General features: G+C 44.1%; 1 protein-coding gene across 1 annotated transcript in view; it reads right to left on the bottom strand.

Moving 5' to 3' along the window:
* Positions 1-453: 453 nt before the first annotated feature.
* begain (brain-enriched guanylate kinase-associated) overlaps positions 454-21,246 on the bottom strand; it is a 39,288-nt gene continuing 18,495 nt past the window's right edge. The window contains exons 4-7 of the mRNA XM_086126453.1: positions 18,713-18,779; positions 8,032-8,139; positions 4,163-4,246; positions 454-2,400 (exon numbers count right to left, since the gene is read on the bottom strand). Of these exons, the coding sequence (XP_085982579.1) occupies positions 889-2,400; positions 4,163-4,246; positions 8,032-8,139; positions 18,713-18,779 (1,771 nt within the window). The 3' untranslated portion in view covers positions 454-888. The remainder of the gene's footprint in view (positions 2,401-4,162; positions 4,247-8,031; positions 8,140-18,712; positions 18,780-21,246) is intronic.

Here is a 21,246-nt window from a genome sequence, read left to right as displayed (position 1 = left end):
TCACAAATTATTGAAAATGGACTGAGAGCCATGTGTTCGATCTAGCAGCCTCATTCCCATTCATACAAGAGGCTCACCCCCCACAAACCCCCTTCGGAGACACTGCGATGCCGAGCACGAAGACGCCGCTCTCCAGAATCAGGAGAGCAGCTATACAGTATGCGCACTCATTAGATTCTGCAAAGTTGTGCCCCACTCAACGGAATTAAGGCAACTTAACCAGTATCCTGCTTATACGGATAAGGATTGTGCAATACAGCATTGCGTTTACGGATCAAATGTTCACATACAAAAATAAGACAAAATCCAGCCGAGTTGTTTCAAAACTCTTGCAGCTTGCATCTGAATCGTTGCATTGTTTGTTGGGTTTTGACATTTCTTACATAGTTCAGTCAGTATTAATTAATGTCACTTTTGAAACGTCATACAACAAAATGGAAAATGCTCATGAAGTAGTTGTAATTGTTTAAACATGCTTTACATTTACTTTCTATTTATACTTTTTTTTTTAAGAAGAAGAAGAGCTAAGTTTCTTGGTGGCTTTACTAACAGTTTTCAGTATCAAAGTTTTAGCACAAAGCACACAGTATGTCCATGGTCTGTCTTGCTGAAAGTGGTTTCATCCCAGTGGCACTAAAGATGAATTAAAATGAAGAGTCACTGAATTGCTACACCATCTCAGCTAGCTAGAAGCTACACTTTAATATGACATAAAATAGAAAAAGTGTCGCAGACTTCATGAAACATGCCTTGGCTAGGATACATGAAACACTGAACACCCTCGTCACACCAAGTATGCTGCAGAGAACGTTTGAGACATTACAGTACAGAAGGCTTGTAATCATCATCATCATCATGCATCAAATGACGAGCTCTTTCCTCGCTGCCTTAGTTCAACAATGTGCCGTACAGCTGCGCCTTGGTCAGACTGTCCTTCCTTGTCAGCCCAGTGCTGCCAAATTTTTGGTATCTCGGGGAGGTTTTCTTGGGGAGCTCCGGGCCGACGGCGCTTAGGCCGGAGCTGGAGCTCGGGCGGGGCCGAACGCTCGGCCTGGGGCTCGGGTAATGCTGAAGACTTGAGGCTTCTAACGGCCTTTGGTGTAAGGACTCCGCCGAGCTTCCCGCACTCAGATTGATGTAGCTCTTGGCGCGCTCCTTCTCTTTCGAGCTTTCCGAGAGCGTTGAGCTGTCTGGATTGCCGTCCTTGGCTCGATACGTCGCAGAGTTCTTTTTCTGTTTGCGAAGCTCCGCAGGCGGAGGTTTGGGGCTGCGGCTGGGCGAAGGGGAGCCCAACTCAAAGCGCTGGTCCAGCATGTGGCTGTGGAAGACGTCATCTCCCTCTTGGAAGCTGCTGTAGAGAGATCCCTTGGTCCGACTTGACGGGCCCGCGGCGTAGTGGCACTCGGAGAAACTGTACGGCGAGCCCCGTCCCATGACGTTACGATAGGAAGACGAGAAGGTGTTGACGTCTTCCACGCTCAGCTGTTTCCACCGGCCGCTGAGCTCATCTTCTTTGACGTGGATATCGGCCCTGCTTTCCAGAGCTGCACCTTGTGCCTGCCCTAACCCGGTCGTAGATCCCACGCTGTGGGCGGAGGCCAGGCGAGGGCTGCTGGAATGGTACAGTTCGCTGTAGCAAGAGGCCGTCCTTGTGTACGCCGGCGAGGGGCCCTTCTGCGGGCTCACTGAAGTGACGATGTGCTGAATGCTGTGGGACTTGGGGAACCCTGAGCTGTCTTTGTCGTAGGAAGACATGCTTTTGCGTTCATACTCCCCGCCGCCGCCCTCCCGCCAGTCCATATACAAGCCTTGGTGGGACGTGGATAAAGTGCTACTTGCGGTGCGTACGCCCCCGCCCGCTACCCCGCCCTTGTCGTCAGAGGCGAGGCTGAAACTCGAGTAGGAACTGGAGGCGGGGAGGCTTCCGGCGTTGAACTCCTCGTGGTGGTGGAAGGATGAAGGCGGCTCGTGATGGGAGAAGCTGCCCGAGTGGTAGGCCTCCTCATCGGGGTTACTGTCTGTGGAATTCTGGGCATGGAGCTGGAGCAAAGCGGTGCCGTGGAGGTCCACGCTCTGCCGGCGGTCCGTTTCCTGCCAGCGTTCGGGGCAGTAGAGGGCAGTGTCGCTGCAATACAGGTCGGAGGTCTTGTACGTGACTCGGCGGTTGAAGTGATCGTTACTTCCCGGTTCGGCCAGGCAGTCTCCGTCATGCGGGCGTGGACTTGGGGAACGAGTAACAGGGCAACTGTTTCCCGGTTCTGGTTTTTCTAGGATCTTTGCAATGATGGCTGTGGGCACGGCGTCGGAGTAATTGGAGTGGCACATCGCCACGGTGGCTTCGCTACCCTGATTCTGTTTCTCGATGTGGGAACTGATGCGTTCCTGGAAGTCCGGTGGTAGCTGAAACATAGCGAGACAAAAGCGAGGCTGGTGAATAACGGAGCATTAGAGCAGATGATCGTCAGTGATGCTTCGCAACACTTTTTCCAGTTGAACGTGGCACGCTTTTAAGAATATGAAGCGCAATTTATTTAGTCACTATTTGTAAAAGTGAAGACAAATGGTTCTCTTTGGGATATTTGTCTTTTGCTGCTCCTTCAGGACTTCTATTTTCTTGTTCTGCTTTGGAAAGTAATTCATTGTCGCGCAGTCCAGGCCTGCTCGTGTTTCTCTGGGGACTTGCACTACTTTGCCCCGCCCCCACCCCTAATGAACTTGTCAGGAAACTGCTGAACATGACATCCATTTATTTATTTGTTCCACTGTGTTTCCCCAACACCATTCTGCTCCCCCTTCTTCCAACAAAGGCTAGAGAGTTCTTTTAATCATACCAGATATATTTTTTCTTTGAAAACATTTCCTTTTTTCCCGCCCGTCTTACCGTATCTGTCAATTAAGGACTTGTCCTCTGTGGCTATTAAATTTAGTGAGTGTCAGTTGGATGTTCCAGCCATTCCATCATCTTTTCTCCGACTCATCTTCCCATTCTTTCATCCTCTGGCGCCTTCTCAAGCAAAAAGCCCTCATTTCCTTCTTTCGCTCAGTGTCCCTCTTCCCTCGGTCTACCATCAAACACGTATCGGTTCCACAGGGAACGTCTTAGATTCCGATTAAACCGGCGCCCTGGGTCTCCAGATGGAAATAGAGAGAGAGGGAAAAAGATAAATGACTGACTGGGCTTTGGTTGGAAATAGAAGCTCGTCTCGGCATAAAATAATCTGCATCTTGTAAGTGTGGGCTATTTTTAGCAAGTGCCATCCCCCCCGGAGGAATACAGATGGAAAGTAGGTGAGGATGATTGGAGAGAGCTAGCTCAGCGTTCCTCGCTATCTGAGGCAAATCTTAATTAGCAGTACCACTGCCGCTCTGTTTGGATTTCATGCATCTGAAGGCGTACGTACACTTCAACAGGTCTCGTTCCACTTATTGATGTTAACGGCTTAACGGCCGGCGATAAAAGTAACACTCATTATATTATGCCTCACCGCAAATTGTACGCTTTTCTCCGAGAGTTATTAGTTTGGGATTTTGTTTTTTTCTCCCTTTAGTCACTTAAGAGTATTACTGCAATTCTGAATGATGTCCGCAACCTCAAAAGGAAGATAAAACGCGTTTCCTCTCACAGATGAGTCTTTCCGTGATGGTTCAACGATAGTTCAGTTGAGAGTTCAACGACAACTCATAGCTTTGGTGGGATTTAACCATGTTTGTTGTTACACTCGTAGAGACTTTGCCACTATTTAACTCCACTGTGACATTTCCAAGATGTCCACTGCGGCATAGAAAATGAATGGATAGACAATGGATGGTTCACGAACATCAGGAGACCGTTTTAAAAAACATGAGCAAGCAATCGTGCAGTCACGACTTATTAGGCAGGCAAAGCAAGGCAGCTTTAGCCCTCCGGCACATTTTATATACACACAAGACAACTCGATGTGCTTCACGCAAGCCAAGACTCAACACCCGTAAGCATTTTACAAACACACTTATTCCATTTGTGTGTGGCATCACAGCTCAACGTAGCTTCACCGTGTTTACTTTCAACTCTGGGCTCCACTAATTGATCTGCAGATCTCAGAGCCATACTGGGTTTTTAGAACAATCGGCGTTTTTTTCATTGCATTACATATTCATGGCATAAATAGAGTCAACGGCTCACCTCAGACATCTTGTGAGCTCTGTAATGAGACTTGGAGCACTGCAGCAGCTGGGCAGCCAGATTGCAGTCTTTCCTGTATAGGTCCTGAAAATTGAGACACAAAGATCCGTCTCTATATTCGGGCAGTACCAGTGGGAGCGAGGGGGGTGGGGGGGGTTGAGTTCATATTGCCCCCTGGGCAAACCTTGGAACACTTTAAATTACAGCTTTCTAATTGCCATTTAATTATTTTGTAATTAGGGGAGACCTGGGAGCGAGGAGGGCTACTTCTCGGTGCGGTGATGCGATGTCATTGTAGTCAGTCTTGTAAAGAGGTTCCAGTCGTCAATTTTGGAGAACACCCATTTGTTTGTAATTTTTAATTTTATTTTTAAGCAGACAATTTGACGCCTGCCCCTTTTAGATCTCTCCCTACTCCATTTGATCATGATTTTTTTCGGGCTTCGAAAAGTTCGCATTTTCTAGATTCCAATACAGAAGCACCTAACCAAGCGTCTAAACAGCCTCTCAGATGAATCAAATTGTTTTCTTAAATTGTCTTTCAAAACTATTAGTGTTCCACGAGGCCAGCGGTCCCCAACCTTTTTTGCCCCACGGACCGGTTTAATGTCAGACAATATTTTCAGGGACCGGCCTTTAAGGTGTGGCGGATAAATGCAACAAAATAATATGATATGACCTGCATGAAAACTGTGGTACATTCTAAACATAATAATAAACCCGAATCATGACACGAGGAACGTCCTATCTGGCCGCAACACTCTCTGGTCGCTATGGTCACGTTTAAACATGCCTTCAAAATAAGAGACCCTGCAAATTCAAAGTGCTTGAAAATTACGACTCACCATCGTCGCATATTATGCAGAGTGGGCTTGCTGCGTGGGAATCTCCTGTTGAGATCAATCCGTATTTGAAGTAAGACTCCTGATACTGTCTATTAAATATCACCTTTGTTTTCTTGAAAGTCGTAGGTTCGTCTTCTGTCTCCTGGCTGAGCCTTTCCCCCTTCCCAAAGAAACTTTCCAAGACCTGTCCTTTTAACTCATTTTGCTAGCTCCTGGGTTTTATTTTAGCGGTAACCTATCACGTGACAGAGAAGCTCCGAGACAGGTGTAACAGAGAATCAGGTCATTTTTCAAAATAAAACATCTTTCAGGTTCCAAAATAAATAAAACTGAAGTCATGTAAGTTCTTTATTCTTTCTGTGGGGCCCGGTACAAAATGACCCACGGACCGGTTCTGGTCCGCGGCCCGGGGGTTGGGAACCACTGCACTAGACCGTAACTACTACACAGTGGCGCGTGTACTATTTATTCACCATGCTTCAAAAAGTATTGTGACCTGTTGCCGTTAAAATCTGCTTGCTACATTGTCTTTGTTTCAACTTGACAGCCAAAGAATCAAACTGCATCATTAAGAGCCTCATTTTCTGTATTCCAAGTTGAACGAGGAGGGTGATCTCCCGTTGCGGCACATGCTCCATTTTCTTTTTTTCAGTGATTGCTTGCCACCGCGCCTGTGTGGGTGGTTTGTAGTTTTACACTGTAAAATCAGCCCACTTAGAAAAGGTCATGGTCTTGCTGCTCCGTGTATCTCGAGCGTGCCGCAGCGTTGACAATTTTTTATTTATTTGTTTTTATTTATTTTTTGCCGGGGCATCAAAGCTTTTGCTCTGACAGCTTTGACTCCCCCGCCAGTTAGCTGTGACTTTGTTTCCAATCATTCTATTCCTTCTCTTGCCGTTGCCGGGGGGGACGTTAAGGCGCCCTGTGGATTGTGGCGACGGTTCAAATAGTTTGTTGGCGAAGTCTTAGTTTCACTTGCTTCCACAGTTAGGCAACACTTTTGAATACCCCAGAGACTGCACAATTTTCTGGGAAGAAAAATCCATCTTAAGCCAGCATTGTGCATGACGGCACACAATATCTCATGAGATTTCAGACCAGCGAGCATCTGTAGCTTCATGATTGTGCCTTTTACCGGGAAAAATACATTGGCAGCCATAAAACCAGACATGGAACTGCAATATAAATGTGACATTATTTGTTGCCAACCCGATTGTGATTTGCGGAAAAACCTTGACCACTTGGATGTTTTCTTGTATTATATATATTTTTAAAAAGCAGCGCCACCATGACACGCAATATTGAATTGTCATTGCAGTTGGCCTTAAAAAAAAAAAATAACATGATTGTAATCTCATGGTTTTCCCCTTTGGGTGTAATGTGTGACAGCAGATAGTGGCAAGACCCGCTCATGAGCAGCGATTGCTGTCTCGCAGGAAAAAACGCAGAGGGTTCACCCCGCTTGAAAATGAACCCACCTCCAATCAGCCCCGCAGGAGACGGAGAGGGATTGTGCAAATACTCTTCTGCGGCTCAAAAGGGGGGCTCACGACTGCTGGATAGCAAAGAGCGACTATCTAACCTGGCCTCCAGTCCTTGCAAAGATCTTCAGTTCAAAAGAAAGAGGCAGCGCAGCACATTGCCACATGCACCCGCTTGGAGCTCAGCTCCACAGAGCTTTCGTTTGTAGATTCTGACAGCCTGGAGGATGCCCATTGATTAGAGTATATTCAACCTTAAAACCCCCAGCGGCTCCAACTTAATTCCTCCATCTGCTGTGGCTCCCCGGAGCACAAATATCTAAGGTGTTGTGGAACTCTGAGACTTTACTTTTATGAAGAGAAGCTGCTTCAAGCTAACCTCCAGATAGGCGCTACCAAGGCCGGTTTACCGACCAGGAATTGAAGTAAAGCACCCGAGGGCTCCCTTTGGGTGACTATGCTAGGCTACTGTTTCATTTATGTGTCTGAAGGCAAATTTAAAGCAATTGTAGGCTCTAATTTGACCTTCAAAGGCCAGCTTTAAAGCCATGCTCATGATGCTAAACTGTCTTGTCATATGGTGGCCTTGCGCTACCTACTTTTATGGTCTACAATATTGGGGGATCAGCTAGGTCACATCCCATCTTGTGCTAGCAATAACGTGAACATAACTGTTTAGCTTAACATGCTATCATGGTTACATATGCCAAACGCTGATACACTTTTTTTTTTTTCTGAAACGGACAGTCAAACTCATGAACACAAAATACGAACACTCGCAAGGAGCTGCACATGGCGCAACCGCGTTATTTTAGTTGATTGTCTTTCCTCACCCCAGCAAAGATGTTGAGTTGTAAAGTCTTTCGATCATATTCATGGCAGAAAACATTATGAAATAATTTCTCATATCAACAGAGGTGTGTAGACTTTTTAGATTCCCTGTAAATTTCAAATCCCAAGGAAATACCATCATAATCTAAGGATCTTGATCATTTTGCTATTCATTTTTTTGCCATTGTCTTTCCGATATCTATTATCTTGACTTTACTTGTACCATATTTTCCGCACTATAAGGCGCTTCGGAGTATAAGGCGTAAAAGTTAATGAATGGCCTATTTTAAAACTGTTTTCGGATATTGGGCGCACCACATTATAAGGCGCATAGAATAGAAGCCACAATAGTGGCTACGGTTGCATTATGCATCCACTAGATGAAGCTACATTAAAGGAAATACAATACAAATCAATACAGCTTTATTTATATAGAGCTTCCACAACCGCTGCAGTTGCAACAAAGCTCTTTACATTTAAAATACTACGTCCAAGAAATCTGAATACTTTTAGCTTCGCCTCATATTGCGGAAAATACAGTTAATTATTCTTTGCTCTTCAAGTCAAGTCAAGAAGCCACTTATTCCTTTCTGTTGTTTTAGTGTACTGTATTCCCTTTTGGGAATATGTTTATTTGCAGACAAAGCAGTTATAGTGACCTTGCAGTAGTTACATGACACATAAGTGGGCACCTTGTTCCCCAAATACTCACATTGTCCTCTTTGAGTTTATTTATGGTGAGCTTGGCCTCCATGAGGTGGTTGTTGAGGACTATGATCTCGCGGCTGAGGGCTCTCTTCTCTTCTTCGTGGTGCTGAGACTGAGGGACATGTGAAAGAAAGGAAAAGGCCTTTACTTTTTTTTTTTTTTCCACGTAGGAGGATAAAGAAGAGTATGAAAATGGCCGGCATTGATTAATGATAACTGTTGAAAGGACAGCAGATATAGTGAGAGTGAGCAAAGTACTTTGTAGTAACAATATGACTCAACATCCTTCCCATTCATCCATCCATCCATTCTCCGAACCGCTTGATCCTCACTAGGGTCGCGGGGGGTGCTGGAGCCTATCCCAGCTGTCTTCGGGCAGTGGGCAGGGGGACACCCTGAATCGGATGCCAGCCAATCGCAGGGCACACAGAGACGAACAACCATCCACGCTCACATTCAATCAATTTAGGACAATTTAGAGTGATCAATCAGCCTGCCATGCATGTTTTTGGAATGTGGGAGGAAACCGGAGCACCCGGAGAAAACCCACGCAGGCCCGGGGAGAACATGCAAACTCCACACAAGGAGGCCGGAGCTGGAATTGAACCCGGTACCTCTGCACCGGGAAGTCGACGTGCTAACCACTGGACTACCGGGCCGCCCCTTCCCATTCAGTATTTATTTATTTAGGACTCCTGTTGTGTCACTTATTGATGAACCAGTTTTTTTATGAATGGTTCAAATCTGGCTTCTGGCTTTTCTGATTAGACTTTGCATGTTCTTTCCATGCTTCCGGTTTCCTCCCACCTGCCAAAAATGGTGAATCGAATGCTCTAAATTGTCTGCCAGTCTGAATGGTTGTTTGTCTATGTGTGCCCTGTGATTGGCTGGCGAACACTTCCGGGTGTGGCAGAGCCTCTCGCCCAAAGCACGCCCGTGACCCTCGTGAGGAGAATGAATGGATAGATGGATGATCAAGGTGAATTCCATTTTTAATCCAATTAAAAATATTGAAATGAAAAAAAAAAAGAAACTAAACATGTTCCACTTTTTTAACCTGACCTATGAATCTGTTCATTTTAAAAATCATATGAGACCCATGTAAAAGTTTGCCCAACCCTGAGGAGTGTTGCGATAAAAGAAAAATGAGCTTGCGTTGAAGGCGCATAAGATGGAAGGGAAAAAAAAGAGATGAGAGAAGGCACAGAAGAGAAATGAGAGCAACAAGCAGCCTATCGGTGTGAAGCATGTGCCAGCAGCAGGTCTTAATTAAAAGAAGATTACTCTGACGTATCAATTACACTGATGCAGAAAGAGAACAGAAGAGGATATAAATGAAACACTTCCATTTTCAGTGATGGGAGGAAGACAGAGGAGCCTAATGATGCTGTTGTTCCGAATAGCTCTTTTGTCATGGTGCCTCTTTGTATTCACCATGTTGTACTAATGGGGTCCAAAGTTTGCTATAGATTTTTTTCCCCCGCCAAACTTTTGTTTCCGGAATGTTTGGTTTTGAATCCAAAAATACGAATTGCAGTCATTTCTTACTGGCTCTTTTTCTTGATGTGTCCACACTTTCGGGTAGGGTGGCCTTATCTTACAAAGAGAAAAGAACAAACTTTGTTATGGTCCAATAAAACCAAGGTTGAACATTTTGATCGCCATTCCAAAGATATGTTTGGTGCCAAAACAACAGCCGTCATCACCAAAAAAAAGCACTTACACCTTGGAAAAATTCGATGATGAACGCTTCCAAAAAACAAGCAGCCAAGAAAAGCCTACTAGAACATCGGCGTTTTTTCGGGGCATTAACCAGAGGCGCGTTAAATGGGGGCAGTCCCATTTGAATGTCATTGGTGAATTTTGAATCCAGCCAGAGCCTCCGTTACAAGAGGGTGTGCAGACTTTTATTTCCGTTACGTTACTCAGTAGGTTATTATTGATGGAAAAATGACTATTTATCTCGCCGTTAAAATAGGGGTGTGTAAACTTTTCATTTGCACTGCATGAGCACACAGGCATGCCTAGCAATTATGAATCACTGTCTCCTCAACAGAGCCGATTGTTCCGATGTACAGGAGTGCCCAGTTAATCTAATGTGGCAATTAAAACGTCACTTTACGCAAGAGAGCGCCATTGATATTCAACTCCAATCGTGTTGCAATGTCATTAATCAGCTGCAAACAAGCCGGCACTCTCCCGAGCTCATTCCTGGAGAATCCACTTGTGTTGGATGACCACGTTGCTGACTTTCAGCTCCAATGTATTGTTGCGCAACGGTGTCTTTGTTCAGTTGATGTATGATTGCAGTCGCCCGCGTGTCCCCCCAGTAGAGGCGCGTTGACTGTGTTCTCACGCGATGCGCAACAGTGTGATGATGGCATTGTGGTTTTGATGTGATCATATTTACTAGTAATGACCGCGGAGAATACGGAATCATATCGCAGTGTGAAAGGGAAATTGGGTCATTTGTGGCAGCACATTATAGCGTAATCATTGTAGTAATAACGACAGACCACGACTACTTGTATGATTCTGTAATACCCATTATTTGTGGCGGAGACAGACTGGATCCTACTGCGAGTAGCGCAAATCCCCGAATAATTGTCGCCCACAGGGAAAAAAAAAAGGTTTATAATTGCCTGTAGGTGCCACAAGATGGCGGCAAACCCCTTTTTTTATTCCTATTGGAGGTGATAGGCTAAGTAAAACTCCTCCTCCCCCTTGCACTTGGCACAAAGATGCCACCAGTTGGTGCCAAAGTACTACATTTATATTAGAAATGGCTTTGGCGGCACGGCGGTCGACCGTTTAGCACGTCCGCCTCACACTGCAAAGGTGCAGGGTTTGATTCCGGCTCCAGCCTTCCTGTGGGGAAGGATGTTGCATGTTCTCCCCATGCCTGCGTGGGTTTTCTCCGGGTACTACGGATTCATCCCACATTCCATAAACATACATGAGGGTCCACATTATTCTCACGAGACTCGCGGGTGCGCTGGAGCCTATCCCAGCCGTCTTCGGGCAGTAGGTGGTGGACACCCTGAACCGGTTGCAAATATCTATATCATAAGGGGAGGGATTGAGATGGAGGCAGGGGTATTTTGAGCATTATATATATATATATATATTCAATATACAGTATATATATATATATACTGTATATTGAATTAATCAACGGATTAATTTGTTTAATCTGGTTTTTTTTCTGCCAAAAATTACATCGACCTCAAAAACACCGAAGGCTTGGGCTCTCACAATGACTACTGACAATTCGTAATACAAGTTACTAATCTAATACAGTAATGAATACAAAGTAGCCATTTTACTGTAATAATACCGTAAAAAACAACAACAAAAAACATTGCATATAATGCACAAGAGCGACGTGTACTACAATCCTATGCTACATTTCAGTCATAATAAGAAAACCTTTATTGGTCTCACAATGTAGAAATTCCCAAACGAAAGTAGAAGAGCAAAAAGTATAGGAGCTGCTGTAAAGGCAGCCACTCTTGCGTCATGTTAATCTCAAGTCATAATAACATAATAACAAAATAATACAACACAACACATAAGACACAGACAGTCATTCAATCTTAACCACTTTTCTGCATACTCTTTGTTGTTTGAAGCAGTTATAGATGAAAGAGGAGACGATCTTGTACTACCCTATAATGACATCAATATTACCAAAGTAATGCCTTCTTTAAAAATGCATAAAAAAAACAAAAAACAAGTTAACTCTCCCCGGTGTGGCATCCATTCAAAACAATCAACACCATCTCCTGTTGTACTTTGTAGAAAATGTCGTCACAGCCTACAGAGTCACAGCTGCTGATTTGTACTCGCGCCTCCTGTCGCCGTGGCACGTTGTCACAAAGACTTTATCAGTCGGGAGCTGAATCTCCCCCCCAAAAAAAGCTGCTATGCAAATACTGTATTCATATTTGAGGGAGATTGGCCTGGGGGGCACTTTGTTTCCCAAACACATGGCGGCATCAGAGACTCACTGCCGACAGCCCAAATATGCAAATATCCTCTCCACACCAAGATAACCACCAACTTGCCAGCGCACATCCCCAGAAGACTCTTGCGCGCACACACACACACACACACACACACAACACCCAGCTTGTTTGGGCTTGATGTAAGAAGTGTTGAAAAGTGAAGTGGATTTAAAAAAGTCTGTCACCTCGAGTGCTTTCACATATTCCACTTGAGATTCGAGCTTTTCACCGGACCACAAATGAAGTCTAAATCTCGTGAGATGCAATTACTGGAGACTTTACGGAGGTGTGCAGAAAGAAAAAAAAATCCACACACTCACACCCCCCCCCCCCAAAAAAAACCCCACTGTGATTTTCTGTCCTCATTAAAGAGGATTTTCAGATCAAATATCATCTCTGTGGAAACAACAAAAGTAAGTTTTGTATTGTAGAAGACGGTCTTTCAAATCCAGGGATTCCCAACCACTGTGCGGTGGATACTGATCAAATTGTACTTAATTGGTTCAAAAAAAATGATGTGTCTTTGTACACCTGTCTATGCCGGTGATGTTTAGTAACAGGCAGAACAATTTTAAGTCCCTCTTAAAGCGAACCCCCCCCCCCCCCCCAAAATGCCACACCAGTGTCATCTTTTGTCGTTAACAAACTTGCTGAATTTGAATGAATAAATGAATCGGCAAGCACAGTGGAACCTCTCGAGTTTCAAAACGTCCCTTATTAGGAGCAATTTGTGTTCCGCACAACATCGGCGTAGAAAAATGACCCATATTTATTATTTTTAGTGTACGAACAGCGGATGCATCGATGTTGTCTTTCTTCTCGCGCTGCTTCACCATCATTGCTGTAAACTGAAAACTACTTTTATCCCTCCACATTTGTTGCATGTGATGGCACCGCTGGATCCTCCAATTAAAAAAAAAAAAAACATTAAATCGGTATGTCAAAAACAACCAATGAATTAGAAAAGACAGAAGGAGAAAAAGTTGGTATCAACGTATTTGTTGCTGGTGCGCGTCTAATTGTGTGAAACAACGTCGAGGCCTGATGTCTGTCCCACTGCGGTTCTCGCCATTAAACGGAGGGCATTTCTGCTGACTGGTAATTACGCAGGGGGAGGAGCAGCATCATGCCGCTGTGATCCATGTTAAGATCTCGCAAGATTATTTCCACTTGATTCTCATTGGTGCACAAGAAGCACGGTGTCTGTGCTTGTGTGTTTATGTGTGTTTTTCAGCCCTCTTGTTTTTCCTTCCACATTCCAAAAATGTGCATGATAGGTTCAAGGGATGACTAAATTGTGAAATTGGCGTGAGCAAGCGGGTGTAAATGTTTATCTGCTGTATTGTTATTGTTACTTTCGATATGGGTGCTCTTTGATTGGTTCACGACCGGTCCACCTTTAGCCCGTATGCTTTTGTTAGCATAGCTGTTTTTAGCTTGATGGAAATAACGTTTGAAAAGAATTGGGAGCGCTCACGTTGCAGTGACTGGACACTTGTCACTTTTTACACGAAACACACACATACGCGCACAAGAGATAAAAAAAAAAGCAAACAACACTTGTGTAGTTAATCCTTTTGTATAGATAAGGGATTGGTAAACTGTTGTGCTCTATATTAGATTTTTTGAGGGGCGGGGGGTGAGAGTACAAACAGCCGAGGTCATTGATAGTGTAGGAAAAAGTTCATGTACCAATAATGATAACCTGTCACCTGATAACATGATAAACTGTCCACTGTAGTAACCGCTCTGCCCAAAAGGCTTAAAATGCTGACGTAAGCAATGTCAAATGGCAAGTTGCGTGGTTGACCTCGGAATTGTATGACGTTGGAGGCTCCGATGCCGTTGATTGAGAAATGTGCCTCGGCGCTTTACAGTGGTTGATATGATTGCCTGAGGCCGGTGAAAGAGACGCTAAATGTGATGGATTAACTGCATCAACCGAGCGTGCCAAGCAGCTGTCTGTAAAAGCTGACCAAGATGTTTCACTTGAGAAAAGGAAAAAATAAAATGCCGATGTCAGCCCTAGCCAAGGTGTCTCTCCTCCTCGTGGGTCATTGTGTTACCCAACCTTGATTACGAAAATCCGCCAGAGAAAAAAATAAGGGCAGAGTCAAAATCAGTTCAACAAATTTGTCTCGAAAAGCTGACTTGCATCTCTGATTCAAAAAAATGTTGACCAGTCTAAGGAAAGATGAACATACCGAAAACCATGACAAGCTACTTTTAGCTTTTATGTTCGACGAGATCTGCTTCCTGGGCACAAACAAACTCCTCAGCACATTTGTCACTGCATCATCAAAGTACACGATTGTATGACAGGTTGAAATGATAAAGGCAGCAAACAAGATTCCCCTCCTCATTATTCGCTTCGTATGGTTGTCTCCTATTTTTTGTCATCTAAAAAAAAATTTGTTTGTGCAGTCAATAAAAGTAAAAACCTGACCCAAGTACAATTTCCATGATCTCCTCTGGGGGAAAACTTGACCGACATTCCAAAATAATGATAAAAAAAAAATGTTCTGCTGATTTTGGCTGTTGATAACAACTTAAATCCAAAAGTTAACCGAACTGTATATCCATACAGCCTATCGAAAAAAAATGTTAATCTTGAATCCAAATGCACACACAGATTTGCCCTCGCGATATTTCAAAGCATGATAAACAATCCAGTTGAAACACATCGACCCGCCATCACTTCATATCGACGAGCCAATTGCTGTATTTAATGGAAGACAGGCCATCCTCAAACTGCATTGGGAGCGCGACCCCCCCCCCCCCGAGATTAAATGGAGCCTTGGGGCTTCATAATTAAACACACAAATAGTGTGTGTGTGGGGGGGGGGGGGGGGGCTACAGATTAATTGCAGCTCCGAGCAATGCTGTGTAACTTGCTGCGCTGTTGTTGAAAGAGTCCGATAAGCCATAACTTCACTTGGCCATAAAAATATAAACACAAGATGCGTCTTGCAGCAAGGCCAAAACACATTTAGAGGCATTTTGGCCTCTATGTCTGGAGATTTTTTTTCCCTGAAACATCATAGATAAGAATTGCATACATGTGGTAAAAAAAAAAAAAAGAAGAAAATATCTGAAAAACCCTGATTAAAGTTTCCCCCCCCCCCATCGGCGTCAAAATTGCATTTAGTGACACATGAAGCCATCTCCGATTCAAACGTGCTCGTGACCATGAGTTCATCAGCATCTCTGCTGAGTGAGAATGCTTTTTGTGTCTTGATCATGTTACTCGATAAATATGCATTCGGAATTATCGACACGGCGCAGTTGCACGCTGTTATATTGCGGGGGTGTTTTTTTTTTGTACGGTATTGATGATTTCTATTAGTGTGACCTGTCATGTGTTGTGAATAGAAGTGGATTAAAAGTCCCCGCCGAAGGTCCGCATACCAAATGCACGAGCAGCCACTGACAAACGTGTCCGTAGAATGTTAATGTTGGCTGGCTCTCGTTCTCTTGGTTAAAAATAGCCTTTCACTACTCCGCAATGAGGAAGGGCATGGCAACAGCCAAAGGTTTCCATTTGTCTCCGGCACAGAACATGCACTACAAATCAATCCCGTTGCCCCCATTTTGTTTTTGGGAACTCTTTTTCTTTTCTTTTTTCTTTTTTTTTTTGCAGCGGATGCACACTGTTTGAATCCACTCCATTGCGGGACAACGTTGGGCGATTCCCCAATGAGGTGAAAGATAATCTTATTAGGAGGAGTGAGACTTTGATTTCCTGCCAGCGGCCGAGCAGCAGTTAATTCGACGACCCTGCCAAAGACTCTTAGGAGGATTACAGGCGGAAACAATTATTTGTAGCGCCATGGACGGCTCCTTTCGCAACCTACGCATGCGTTTCTGTATTTTTTTTGTGTGTGGGGTGGGGAATTGGCGCGCCAATTTTATCATAACTCTTGTGCGTTGTATGCATAATTCACATTGTTGTGCTTGAAGAAAGGCGTTTCAATAATGCAAAGTTTATCTCTTAGCAATAGCTTAGGCATTGTTTCGAGACTGATTATTTCTCATCAGATGCAACTTAAGGCACACCTGAACACCAATGAGATCCAAATACAAAGAGCGAACTGCATGAGTGGGTTTGGCTTTTTTTCTTTGTTTTGTGTAAAAAGGATACCAGGCAAAGTGTGATGACAACACATTCCGTTCGCTCGTACTTCCATCGTTTGAGCCCCGGCTACAAAAGTGACGCTCAGGAATACTAGAAAAGTATTTTTAGACAAAACCTGTGTAACAGAGAGCCGGTCACGATGCACTATTCAGCCATTTGTCAAACATCAGGAAAAGAGTAACACACAAAGACAATGAGCACACTCCCGTAAGAGCTGCTGTCGACCACAGCTCACACCCAGACACTCACTTGCAGACTCCTCGCCTTTATCACATGAACACAGACACAGGATTTTATGTTGCAGGTACATCTTATGTTTGCATTTGTGTGTGTGTGTGTGTGTGTGTGTGTGTGTGTGTGTGTGTGTGTGTGTGTGTGTGTGTGCGCGCGTGTGTGTGTGTGCGCGTGTGTGTGTGTGTGTGTTCAAATACTTTGACTGTGTTTAAAGGTCGTGATACGTTTAACATGCCTGCTGTCAGTCTCGCACCTGTCTTGCAATGTGACTTGCAGGCCCATTCAATCACGTCTCGCGATAAACGACCCAACTATAATGAACAATCCAGGCCGCGCAGTCTTTCTATTATATTTCAGCAGAGCAAACATTTTTAATTGACCATCATAATCCATCTTCATCTCCATCTGAATCCTTGCAGTGTCATCACAAGGGCTTCTTGTCACCTCACTGTGACAAGTTTTGCAACTCCTTGGCGCCGACCTTGCCCGCGCTCTCAGTCCTCTCTTAATTACGCCTCTGATTTCATTCTTATTGCAAAGGGACGCATCCCCGCCTCGCGCCACGCTTTCGCCCGGCATGACATCAAACCAAACGGCGATGCCGCAAGGCCCGCTTCCACGGAAAAAAAAATGTGAACGCTGTCCCAGACAGGTGCTTTGAAAAGATGACAGTGTTCACCTGCCTGGAATGTAATCGTGTGTGTGTGTGTGTGTGTGTGTGTGTGTGTGTGTGTGTGTGTGTGTGTGTGTGTGTGTGTGTGTGAGAGACAGCGTAGATGAATGTGCCGTGATGGGAGCAGGCAATTATTCTAGAAGAAGGATTGCTTCAGAATTGCACAAAGCCCAGTGGCGTCTGCACACCTTGTATTTTGGGATGCTCATCTGATTTTGGAATTCTTGTTTCTTGCCTCGGCCATACAGAAATCCCTCGCCTCTTTATGCATTCTTCTTGTCACAAATCCACTTATTCGTGTTTGTTGCGCTCTTCCCACAACACTCTAAGATGGCACAAAATGGTGCCAAAGTTGTGTCGAAATAGGAATTGGCCTCAAGGAAGTAAAGTGAAGAGAAGAAGCTCTGTGGAAAAGACTCTCCTAATTTCCAGTAGCAACCCCGACTAAAATAACCTCCTCCTCGACATACAAAGCTCTCAGTTGAGGTGGATTATTTCAACATACAGTGAACCATGGCTGAGCAATTTCAGAAAAAGAATCAAATTACAAACGTGTTCGGATTGGCAGGAATACAATTTTTCCCATTTTTTGCGACAGGGCTCTGTCATACACATTGTGACGTTTTTTTCTGATCTGGCTAAGACGGATCGATCCATCCATCCGTTTTCAGAACCGCTTTATCCTACTGTGTGGTCGACGCGCTAACTATTGGACCACCGGGCTGCCCGCTAAGATGGATCGTTTAAGCAAATGTGGTTCCTGACATTTTTCCGCAAATATTCATATGATCTTTTTTTTTCCTTTTTCCTGGCTCAAAACAAGTACACTCAAAAGATGTGTTGCTATGACAACCTGACAAATCCAATTGATCCACGCTGCTCCTTTGAACAAGCCTTTAGCACGGCGGACTCTATCGAATTCGGACATGAAAGCGAGGACAAATCAGATGACCCCCCCCCCCTCCCCCTCCTCCCACCCCGTTAGCACGTTTAGCTTGTCGTGGGTCAATATTCTCGCGACCGGCTTATCATTTCCCACAGTCCCTTTCCATCGCCGTGTGTGTGGCGGGGCCGCCAAGCTCCCCCTGTGTATCAAACTCGTGATGAGATTACGATCCTCTTTAATCGAGATGCTCGAGTCACACGGGTGGAGCTAGCTTGTAGGGGCCCCAGCTCATCATTTAGGCTGATAGCTTCTTGAGCTTGTCGCGGGGGAGCGGCGAGGGGGGCTTAAAATTCTCCCCCTTATGTGATTGGATGACTGCCACAGGTGAGCGGAGCAACACTACGCTGAAATCGTTTTCGATCATTCCCCACCATGCATCGCTCTCAACGGTTAAAATGACCCTAAAAATGGCGGCTTCAAACCAACTTACTTCATGCGTGTACTCATGAAACGTGTTGCTCCTTGGAACAAAGTGAATTGATGGGGATCATGCCTGCCGTCAGAGGCGCTTTTGCCAAAGTTAAAAATAAATAAATAAATAAATAACCAAATAAAAATGCAGGGGCAATACCCCATGCTTTGAACAGATGTATGCACCATCACCGTAATACTGATGAAGGAACGAAGCAATTGCAAGAATATGACACCAAAACATTCTCAGAGAAAGGGACACAAACGTCAGTCTCTTACCGTCCTGTGCATCTTGTCCTCCAAATCCTGATTGATCCTCTGCAGAGCCGCATAACTGCTCTGGATCCTAAACAAAGAAACAAAACATTTGTGCCGTCTTAGAATGCAAAGATCAACATATGAAGAGCTAATAGCGGATGCCCTGTTTGTGCGCACAAATAAACTAGTCATCTGCACATACATTTTTTCTTTCTTTTCTTTTTTTAACAAAGGCAGAACTTCAATTGCCGCTTTTCAAAGGATGGCATATGCTGCATTATTGACTCAAGTTTGAAATCCGCTCCAGATGAAACGGAGTGAATTGATGCTTTGCTCAAGTACGAGCAGAGGAAGAATTATGCGTAAATATTGAATGAGCAGACATCAGTCAATTTGTGCAGCGCGCTTGAGCTCTTTTTTTTCCTTCTTTTGTTCTCTTAAAAGAAAAAAAAAACAGGCCTCCATTTGACTCTGTATGTGTCCTTGCTCCAAAGCTTTTTAGTTGGGTCTAACCAATGTGGATTTTTTTTTTTTTTAGGCCAATTCCGATATTTGGCAGAATTACATTCCGATAACCGATTAATCGTCCGAATGTTTTTATTATACATATATATATATATATATATATATATATACAGTATATACTGTATATATACGTGTATATATATTTTAAACGTATATTAAAAAAAACAAAACTTTCCTTAAGCCCGTGCCTCACTGAGCGGTGAATGCTTGCGAATTTTTGGTTTCGCAAAGGTTCATAAAAGGTTGCAGACATTTTCGCAAACAGATTTACTTGCTTCAAATGTTTTTTTTTCTTGTCACTGATCCATTGTTTGGCTAACGGCGTCAAAGTTCTTTTCGATTTGTCAATGCTTGAGACAGTGCGACCATGGTTTCAATATACGGTACGCCGACATATTCGTGCGTAGCATTTGCCGCTCATTGAGATATCAGCATCCATTCTCCACAATGATCGTCATGCCGGGGGAAGCAAAGCACAAAGAGGTTTAGCAATGACCTGTTTGGATCAGTTTAAGGACACAAATAGCAAAAAAACTAACAAAAAAAAAAAGAGCAGTGAAGCGGTTAGTGAGAGAGAAATTTGAATACAAGTAATCCAAGTTTTTTTGTGTTACATTTTGAGTGACACATCCATCTTTGACTGCTGAAGCACTGCCAAAAGTCGCTAAGCGCTCGCTAATGACACAGACGAGCGAATGATTTTCGCCAACATTCGTTAGAAAAGTTGACAAATTCAATATTCTTTGGCAAGCAGTCACTGGTTAGTGAGATGCAAGCTTTCACACGTTTAACAATAAATGGATTACAGGCAGAACATTTCACAGTTTGACAACACTTGGTGCCTTCGTATTTGGTTAACTTTACAACAAGAGAACAATAAACAAAAAAAAGGCCAATTTTTTACAGATTTTATTTTACTTTTTATTTTATTTATTTTTTCTCTATACTTTTATGTAGTAATATATTATTGGTAATATGTTTAAAATCCCCCCCCCCCCCAAAAAATGTATTGCCAATTTTAAACATGCGAACATCATCTGATTAATTATTGACGCCCTACTCTTTAACAGTACACCTTAGCACAGTCTTAATGGAAGAAGAGGGCCACACTTTGTTCTCATAATCTCAACGTGGCGTTTTTCTTTACCACTCACAACCTCGCTCACCCCACCTCTTTAGCTACCTCAGTGTGTTTCTTTTATTTTTATTTTTTTTCAATGAATCCATGAATCAGCTGCAGACAAAGATGATGGAATAATGTAACCTGAGAGAGGTTGGAGAAGGGTGAAGGAGGCGAGTAAATGAACACGTCGTGATGGCGGCGGCAGTGGTGGGTGGGCAGGCAGGGACGAGTTGCCGATGCTAAATTGATGGAGCTCAAACAAGTGCGGCGAGAGCGGCCATTAAGGCACTGAGTTCTCATTTGCGACGCGCAATAAGAGGTGCGCCTGTGTGTCTCTTAGTGCTCCTTGTTGTCGAAAGATTAAGCCGTATAATATTATTTCTTCCTCCCCCGATGATACCATCATGTTGCTAAATTTAACATGTAGCCGGCGGGGAAAGCTCTTATCCAGACTTCCTCTACTTAAGACTTTATACTTGAGTTAAACGAAATGTACCAAGTCCTCTGACATAAAGTACAGTACCTCTGGAGTCACACACAATATGTTCGGCGACATTGGTTGACCTAAATCATAAATCATCTGTCCCAGAGTCATAAAAGCTTGACGGTTCTAAAACCCAGGTCTCCCGACCCCTTGGGGGTTCATGGGCCGTAACTTGGGGGGTCTCTAAAATCTCTTGCAATCAATTGTTGTATCATTTTAAAAAAAGAACACGTTTACTTCATTTTTAAATTATATTTATACCGCAAACATGCCCGTAACTCAAAACACCATCCATCCATCCATTTTCTGATCCGCTTTATCCTCATATGTGTCACAGCGGGTGCTGGAGCCTATCCCAGCCGTCTTGGGGTCGTAGGCGGGGGACACCCTGAACCGGTTGCCAGCCAATCGCAGGGCACACAG

This window comes from Hippocampus guttulatus, chromosome 13 (genome assembly GCF_054856545.1).
Source record: "Hippocampus guttulatus isolate MCC_2025c chromosome 13, RoL_Hgut_1.0, whole genome shotgun sequence".
NCBI lineage: Eukaryota > Metazoa > Chordata > Actinopteri > Syngnathiformes > Syngnathidae > Hippocampus > Hippocampus guttulatus.
The sequence above is the reverse complement of the archived record's forward strand: the minus strand, read 5'-3'. Positions and strand labels throughout refer to the sequence as shown.